At 36.2% G+C, this 9,347-nt stretch overlaps 2 protein-coding genes across 3 annotated transcripts in view; one reads left to right on the top strand and one right to left on the bottom strand.

Moving 5' to 3' along the window:
* Positions 1 to 352: 352 nt before the first annotated feature.
* On the bottom strand, positions 353 to 4,920 carry LOC113099001 (serine/threonine-protein kinase 38-like; the record flags this gene model as incomplete). The annotated part of the gene is made up of 6 exons (XM_026264055.1): positions 4,620 to 4,920; positions 3,625 to 3,787; positions 3,133 to 3,184; positions 1,253 to 1,375; positions 1,077 to 1,160; positions 353 to 476 (listed from the first exon to the last, which is right to left on the bottom strand). Coding segments are annotated over exons 2-6 (481 nt in total), but the record flags the coding sequence as incomplete, so codon positions are not given.
* Positions 4,921 to 5,457: 537 nt separating this feature from the next.
* Positions 5,458 to 9,347, top strand: part of LOC113098998 (choline/ethanolaminephosphotransferase 1-like) — an 11,873-nt gene continuing 7,983 nt past the window's right edge. Inside the window, exons 1-5 of one of the 2 annotated variants that reach the window (XM_026264049.1) lie at positions 5,458 to 5,821; positions 6,054 to 6,148; positions 6,219 to 6,631; positions 7,043 to 7,190; positions 8,222 to 8,363. In XM_026264049.1, coding sequence (XP_026119834.1) covers positions 6,302 to 6,631; positions 7,043 to 7,190; positions 8,222 to 8,363 — 620 coding nt within the window. In that variant the 5' untranslated portion in view covers positions 5,458 to 5,821; positions 6,054 to 6,148; positions 6,219 to 6,301. Of the gene's footprint in view, positions 5,822 to 6,053; positions 6,149 to 6,195; positions 6,632 to 7,042; positions 7,191 to 8,221; positions 8,364 to 9,347 lie in introns of both variants that reach the window. The other variant, XM_026264050.1, reaches the window with a different exon arrangement.

Here is a 9,347-nt window from a genome sequence, read left to right as displayed (position 1 = left end):
CTCCTGGAGGACACAAGAGATCGGTCAGACTTTGAAGTTCACATACATGAGCATCAAAAGCATGCCCAAAGCCAGCTATGAGATCCGGACCTCTGACTCGGACTGGTCTGAATGATTAGTTTGCTGATTATAACTCTCTTATATTAGCGTCTGCATATGTATTTCAGTTTAGACAGTTTGCAAGAATGTTTAGCAGCTTTGAACTCTTGATTCACTGATTCATAGAGAAGAATCAAATCAAACTGATCTTACGAGTCAGTTCTCTTTCAATGAATCGTTTGACAGATTCTGAAGAAAAGTGAAATCTGAAATCTAGTTGAGTTACACACATCTGTTACACAAACGCTCTCACCTCCGGGCAGGAACTCCATGAGTAAGTAAAGGTTGAGTTTGTCTTGAAAAATGTAGAACATCTTGACCACCCACAGACTGTCTGCCTGAACCAGGAGATGTCCCGCCCGCCGGATATGACCCACCTGAAAGCATAAAATAAAAACAAATTCAGTTTTATCTTGGAAAATTCAATATAAATAAATTTAAAAACACAAATAAAAGTCTTAAAAATTCAAATCACAAAATAAAATGTAAAAATAAAACTAAACAAAAGTTACAAAATGGCACAATGACATGACAGAAAATAAAATAAAATAAAATTATGCAAAATTCATAAAATCAAATAAAAAAAATGACAATAAAATGTAAGACAAAAAATTACTTAAATAAATTAAGCAAAAAAAAAAAAGATTAAAACAAAAAATGGATGATATAAATAATACAAATAAAATTACCAAATTAAATACAATAAAACATAATAAAATAACCTAATTAAATACAATTAAACAAAAATCAAAATGACATTCAATGACAAAACAGACACAAAAAAATAAACAACAAAAATTACATAATTTTTTTATTATAAAAAAATAACCAGAATGAAATAACATCAAATAGCCAAATAGTAAATATAATAAAATAAAATAAAAAATAAAATATATATTTGTTAATATTTTGTTCTCTATTTGCATTAACATAATTTACTCATGATGTGTTTTAATGACACACTCGTTAGGCATCACCTGCTCTTTCTGAAGCATGTCAGCTTTACGAAGGATCTTCATGGCGTAAACATGTCCCGGGTCTTTCTTCTGGACCAGACGCACCTGCAGACGGCAGAAACACACTTGTTTACTGTATAACACACACACACAAAGAGATTCATCAGTGTGTCATCAGCGCTCATTATCATAATCACCTCCCCAAACGCTCCTCGTCCAATCACCTTCAGCGACTCGAAGTCGTCCAGACCCAGTCTGGTTCTCTTCAGCCGCAGGAACTCGGTCTCCTTACGAGCGTGTTGGGAGCGGCGCATGTGCTTCTGGAAAACATACACATATGACAACATTTATATGTTCACATTTACTGTAACAATAACCAAGATAAGCTCACTAAGGTAAGTCGATATAATGAATCGCAGTCACAATTCACCAAAAAAAATATTTCAAGCTGATGCACGATAAGAACAATGGCCAATCTAATATAGTTATCGTTATGATTAAGTTATCATTATCTTTACATTATCATTATAGTTACCATTAAAATTAAGATCACAGTTATCATTATAGATATTGTTATCATTATAGGTATTGTTACCATGTAACTTATTGTTATGAGATATCGTCTTGTTTACAGTTTTTGTATCATTTAGATTTTTGTTACAGTTATCATTATGATTAAAGTTATAGTTATCGGTACAGATATAGCTATGATTGCAGTTAACTATCATTATAATAACTATCATTATAGTTATTTGGTACATAATATTTTATGATTACAATTTTCGTTAAAGCTTTTGCTCTCATAGTTATGAATACAGTAATTGTTGTAGCTAATGCTGTCAATATAGTTATCGGTACATATATGTTATGATTAGAGTTCTCATTATAATTACTATAATCATTATAGTTATCAGTTACAATGTAGTTTTGATCACAGTTTTTTTACAGCAACTGTTATCATAATAGTAATTGATAGATATTATGAATAACAGTTATTGATACAGATATCGTTATGATTACAGTTATTGGTACAGATATAGTTATGATTACATTTATCGTTACAGCTACTGCTATCATTACATATATTACAATTTTAGTTATCATTACTGTTTAGTTATGATTACAGTTATCAGTACAGAGATCGTTATTATTACCATTTCTTTACAGCAACTGTTATCATAATAGTTATTATACAGATATTATGAATAAAGTTATCGGTACAGATATTGTTTGATTGCAGTTATCGGTAAAGCTACTGCTTATCATTACATATACAGTATTGCAATTTTAGTTATCACTACTGTTCTAGTTATGATTACAGTTATCGGTACAGATATCGTTATTATTACAGTTTTTCTTTACAGCAACTGTTATCATAATAGTTATTAATACAGATATTGTGAATACAGTTATCGGTACATGATATCGTTGTGATTACAGTTATCGGTACAGCTACTGCTATCATTACATATACAGTATTACAATTTTATTCATCACTACTGTTCTAGTTATGATTACAGTTATCAGTACAGAGATCGTTATTATTACCGTTTTCTTTACAGCAACTGTTATCATAATAGTTATTAAAACAGATATTATGAATACAGTTATCGGTACAGACATCGTTATGATTACAGTTATCGGTACAGCTACTGCTATCATTACATATACAGTATTACAATTTTATTTATCACTACTGTTCTAGTTATGATTACAGTTATCGGTACAGATATCGTTATTATTACAGTTTTCATTAAAGCTACTGCTATCATTATAGTTATTAATACAGATATTGTGAATAGTTATCGATACAGATATTTTTATGATTACAGTTATCGGTACAGATAACGTTATTATTACAGTTTTCATTAAAGCTACTGCTATCATTATAGTTAGCATTAAAGATATCATTGATTTTAGCTATCAATACGTTCTAGTTATTATTACAGTTATCACTGTAGGTAACTATAATTCTAGTTATCGTTATAAATCTTGTTACGGTTGCAGTTGTAGTTATCATGATCATTCTGGATATAGTTATGGTTATTGTTCTTAGTGTGAAGTGTGCGTCTGTTACCTCTTCATCAGGAAGTCCTTCCTCATCCATCACCTTCTCCAGTTTTTGCTGCCTGTCAACATAATGTTCTAATTAGAAGATGAAAACTTAAACCTTTCTCATCATATTTCTGCAATATGCAGACGACTACATAAGTCAAAATATATTCATTTTAAACACTTAGTGGTAGTATTCAGGGGACACTGTGCAGCACACTAATAATCTCTCATATTATGGAAGTCAACAGGTTGGAAAGTTCATTCCGTGTCGACATTAGTGCAGAACTCAGAATGGTGTAAACACAGAGTAAATGAGCAACACAGGAAGAGAGTGTTTCACCACAGAGGAATGATCTTACGCTCCACTGACAGAGCACAACGCTTCAGATCACTGATTCAGCGCTATGCTTCTTTAACATCATGCTTTAAGTGTGACTCGAGCCTGTTTTGGGCTGCTGGGGAGAATAAAGAGCTCTTTGTGTAGCTGTAGCACTCTTTATTTCGGTGTTTCTACCTCATCTCCCTCTCCTCGTGTTGTGTTATGAGGTTGCTGTAGAAGTTCTCCAGCGTGACCTTGGCCATGGTCACTCGCTCTTTGGTGTGGTTGCTCATTAACGAGCTGGAGCGTGGCCTCGGGTCGCCATGGTTACCCGTGAGTGACAGGTGGGGAAGCAGATCTGCAGGAGTTCACAAACACATCATGATTTCCATGTGCAGTGGAGTCACGTTACACCGATGTAGAATTTTATATACATGCAAGAGCTTTTAGAGTCATTTATACTGCCAGACTGTGATATATATGCAGTTCAGTCAGAAAACACACACATTATGGAAAAGAACAAATGTGACCATAAAAACATTTGGCAGAAGTCTGTTCTGCAGAATCTGCGGTCTGAAGCACAAATATAGAGACGGTTAAGAGAGGAAACTCAGACTCACTTTCAGGAACAATAGAGCTGCTATTACTGAACCAAGTATTGTTTAACTGACATGCTGACAATAACACAGAAAATATCATTTATGTACATAACATGTTATTACAAATGTCTGCAAACAGAGCCAAAGGGTAATTCTACACTTACAGGACGATCAAAGCCAACATTTAATTCAAATATTCACTTAATCTTTCATTTTTGGCCACCTTTTTATTATAGATGACACAGCCTTTATAATTTCTTCAACAAAAAAACATGTACATCACCACCCTTACAGAAAACAAACATGGTTTTATCATAGTAAAACTGCTTAATTTCCTTTTGCATGAATTCTGAATGGTTAAACTATAAAATAAATCAGACAACTCTATTAATAAAGTCATATCCATAGGTAACTGTCGAGAGCTACAATTAGAATGATATTTATTTATTAACTTTTTTATTTAAAGTTATTTTAGTAGTTATAGTAGGTACACACACACACACACAACTCAAACAGCTTCTATCACATACAATATTTAAGATAAATAAAGTGATAAATGAAACGTGTATGTTTTTTTAACGGTGTACTTACCGAAGTTCAGAACATGTAATTATGGAGAACGGGATGATGGGGGCGGGGCCACACGCGTGACGTCAGAGGTGAGAGTTCCACCAAACTCAACGGTTGAAACAAAATAAAACACCGAAAAGCTGCACCAACCTGATGTAAAGTTCACCAGAGCTTCTCTGGGCTCTTAAAGCACGATGCTTCCCTCGACACGTGTTCTCTCGGCCAACAGACATGAAGAGACTCCCAAAAGAGAAAGAAAAAGAAAAAACGGGAGAATGTTCCAAGGATTTTTTTTTTTTTTTTTTTTAATATAGCGCTGAGCGATAAACAGAAACGCTGCGTGTTTGACGAGGTGAAGCGTTATTTTATTCAGCAACAGCGAAACGTTATGTGCAACTTCTGCGTTTATCGGACTGATGCGATGACGAGTCCAGCAGAAAGACACGAGAAACGAGAGGCTCCGCCCCTTGAGAGAGAGAGAGAGGAGAGAGAGAGAGAGAGAGAGAGATTTAGGCATGTAATATAATGCAAGAAAATTGTAAAATCGCTATTGTATAGAATAAACGCGATTTTATATATAAAAAAAACATTTACATTTAATTACAATTACACTAAAAACGAATACATTTCGAAATAAATCAATAAATAATTAACATAATATTTCAACGTATTTTTAAGTTTCCATTAAAAACTCAACAGATATGATTTAAACGTGTCATATTGAAATTCAAAACGTTGAATCCGTCTTTCTAAAAGTAGTTTATTTAGATTTTTTAATGTATTTATTTATTTGCTTTCTGCGCAGCGCGTTTATGACACTCTTGAGTCACTTTTTGACACGTGCCTGTGTGCGCAGTTCTTCGCATCCACGACACTCTTGACGCGTCCGCGTTGAGCTCCGCCGGAAGTGACCGGCGGCGTCGCGCTAGCACCTCGCGCTAACCGTGTACCGCGACCGGCGGAACCGACACCGGAGCCGAAGCGTCAGGATCCCCGCGCGAGCGTCTTCTCCGAATACGGAGTGTGTCTGCAGTTGGCGGGTGAGTTAACATCACGCGGCTGGAAGGTTAAACGATCGACCAAACAAGGAACCGGATCGGGATTCGAACCCTCGACCGTTTACACCGAACCCTGACAGAGAGACCACCGGTGACAGACACCCGCGGGTCACCAGTCATCTGACCCGTTAAACCCGGGATCACTGAAACTGTATAAATAACGAGGTATTTATACGACGCTTTGATCTGTTGTTTATGTTATAATCACTGTAAACGAGTGACATCTGATGTTTTACTGTTTGTTATTGATTTGTCTGCGGTACTCCGAGTTTTTAATTTTTAAGTACACTGGTAAATGTCTCGTTTTACGAAATATTATTTATTTTAATGTTATTTAAGTGTTTAGAATATTGTCCTGGATGTTTAATAATTATTTACTAATGCTTTGATTAACCAGGAAGCGCGGCGCGATCGGCCGTCGTGACGTAAGCTCCAGGGGCTTTTGTTTGGAGGCGTGGTCTGTTGGCCGTCTAAGTCGCGATTGGTGAACAGGTAAACTGATTAGCATTTTATGACATTCCATACCCTCATTTTTTCAGTTACAAATTAACTTTGTTTGCAGGTGTCCAGCCATCCTGCTGTGGCTCTGAGGGCGTGGAGTGGGCGGAGTCAGGCTCAGACTCGGGCAGTGATTGACTGGGAGTGATGAGTGGGCGGCGGGGGGGCGGGACTGTTGTCCGGGAGCGGGCCCGGGGTGTGGATTCGTCGTGCTGGTTCGCGCCCGGGGCGTTGCGACGTCTGTTTGAGCTGCCAGCACCCGTTCTGTCGCGGCACCAGCTGAAGCGTCTGGAGGAGCACCGCTACAGCAGCTCGGGTCGCTCGCTGCTCGAACCCGTCATGCAGCGCTACTGGGAGTGGCTGGTGCGCACGATGCCCCCCTGGATCGCACCCAACCTCATCACCATCGTCGGACTGGCCACGAACATCTTCACCACGCTGGTGCTGGTGTATTACTGCCCGACCGCCACCGAACAGGTACCACATACGCATATATCACGGTGTCAAATTTTCATGTTGCGATTAATTGCTAATGCTTTTATCACGCTATATGGTAGTATCACGATATTGTAATTAAGCTGCACAATAATGTTGTCATAGTACAGGTGTAGTAAATTCTCTTAAATTTTTTGTAATTTAAATACAATAAAGGAATGCACAAAATTGTATCAAAAAAGTGTGCTATTTGTGACCAGTTGATGAGAGTATTCTTAAAATTCTGAATAATTTTTGATAAATAATTATTCACGTTATTTTGAAGTGCCCATGATAACACTATCATTCACGTTCATTATCGTGATATATCACATTACCGAATACACATGCAAATCGTGCTGTTGTGATAATAGTATATTCGTAAGATAAACTCATTTATTGGCGTGTTTTTAGGCTCCTCTCTGGGCGTATCTGCTGTGCGCGGTGGGTCTGTTCGTCTATCAGTCGCTGGACGCCATCGATGGGAAACAGGCGCGACGCACTAACAGCAGTTCACCACTGGGGGAGCTGTTCGACCACGGCTGCGATTCACTCTCCACAGGTCAGCATCACGCTGTTGCGCAGTATGTTAAGTGTTATTTTTCACGTTAATTTAAATGGCTGTGTTACTGAATGTTCTCTGATCAAAGTCTAATACGAAGTTAGCTGCCATTAGACATTTTTTGCTTACACAACCTTTGCCTTTTAAATATTGTGGTAATCAAAAAATAATAATATAAATGTAATGCATATTATGTTATTTATAATGTATATTTATATAATGTCCAATAAACATATGAAATTATACATATAAAATATATATTTGCATTTATGTCTCATAATAGACTAATAATAGCATTAACCAAATTATAATGTATGTATAAAATATTTTTGCAAATTATACATACATAATGTAAATTATAATGCATGTAAATAAATTAGATATTTAATATGCTAAAAATACATTATGTAATATAATTGATACAACAAGTATAATAATGTACAATTCATTATTGATTTATTAAATTATATATGATGTACATAAGTATCTATATTATTAATAAACTGTATTATAAAATATATTATATTATAAAATGTGTTAATAAATCACATAATAATTTATTAATAATGCATAAATTCTATATAATATACAAAAATCATAATAAAACCAATATATATATATATATATATATATATATATATATATATATATATAATTGTATAACTATAATAAATAATTAATAGCACATTACTTAACGTAATTTATACGTTTAAAAACTAAACTTACATAGTCAATAATTTATTTATTATTAATGTAAAAAATCCTACATAATGTACATAAATTATGTTTTATTTTACATTGATTTACTAATACTAATGTAATTGTTATATTTAAAATAACGAAATTACTATTCACAATATACGAATAATTGCATGATATAAAATCGCAAATTTTAAATATGCAGTTCTATTTATAATGCATGATGCAAATAATGCAATCTTTTAAAGATATATATATAATGTTGATTATAGTAAAGCTGGTGTGTAAGCACACTAGTGTGTGATTCTCAGCTGTGTGTGTGTCTCTGTCAGTGTTTGTGGTTCTGGGCACCAGTATCGCCGTGCAGCTGGGCTCTCACCCCGACTGGATGTTCTTCTGCTGTTTCTCCGGCATGTTCATGTTTTATTGTGCTCACTGGCAGACCTACGTCTCCGGCACGCTGCGCTTCGGCATGTGAGTATACAACACTTCTACTCAAATCCATTCAGTGCTTCATTTCAACAGAAGCACATTTACTGCTGTTCGGTCTGTTTTCACACAGTCCCAGCTCTAGGGATGGACGATATCCTGTTTGCGATAATAAATATAGTATAAGTAGTACAGTTTTGCAGGAGTATGAGCCTGTTTACAAACCTGTTGTCCAACAAAGACATGCTTTTCCTCCAAATTATCTTCATAACATCAGTCGAGTGTTTAAAATAACATCTTTTTGTGGCCAAAGAGTCAGAATCATAGTATGATATACAGTGATAAAGGCTTTGTCGATCAGCATTATACTTTATCCTTATAAAAATACCCAAAATTGCGTGAAGAACACTGAGCATAGCTATATTTTGTGCATTGGTATGTTTATAGTCTTCATGTTTCATCAGTGTTGTTTCCGTTGTGTTTTATCAGTGATAACTGGATACTTTGTCCATGTTAGGGATTTCCTGGAGCGTCGTCAATGCTATTACTTCTGCGATGCATACTGGAAGTTTCTGTGCGAGAGCGCCCTCTGGCTTCCTGTGTGAATTAAACACTCATTACATTACGTGTGTGCTCACCTGGTGTAATGTTCTGTCGCTGTGCCTCGGGCAGATTTGACGTCACAGAGCTGCAGATCTGTCTTTGTTGCAGACGTTCACGGCCGCCGTCGGGCCGCGGTTTGGAGCGTGACGGTAAATCCAGCGCCGAACAGCCAATCAGACAGCTCTTTGGCTGCTGACGCGAGCAATGCACCAATCAGCTGCCTGAAACACTAATCAGCCTGATTGATTCCAATCGAGAATGACACTAAGATCAGCTGTGTGTATGTGTGTGAGTGGGAGTGTGTGTGTGTGTGTGAGAGAGTGTGTGTGTGTGTGTGAGAGAGTGTGTGTGAGAGAGTGTGTGTGAGTGTGTGTGCGTGAGAGTGTGTGTGTGTGTGTGTGTGTGTGTGAGAGAGTGTGTGTGAGA

Source organism: Carassius auratus, unplaced genomic scaffold (genome assembly GCF_003368295.1).
Source record: "Carassius auratus strain Wakin unplaced genomic scaffold, ASM336829v1 scaf_tig00216816, whole genome shotgun sequence".
Taxonomy (NCBI): domain Eukaryota; kingdom Metazoa; phylum Chordata; class Actinopteri; order Cypriniformes; family Cyprinidae; genus Carassius; species Carassius auratus.
Note: the sequence above shows the minus strand (reverse complement) of the source record. Positions and strands in the feature narration are given on the sequence as shown.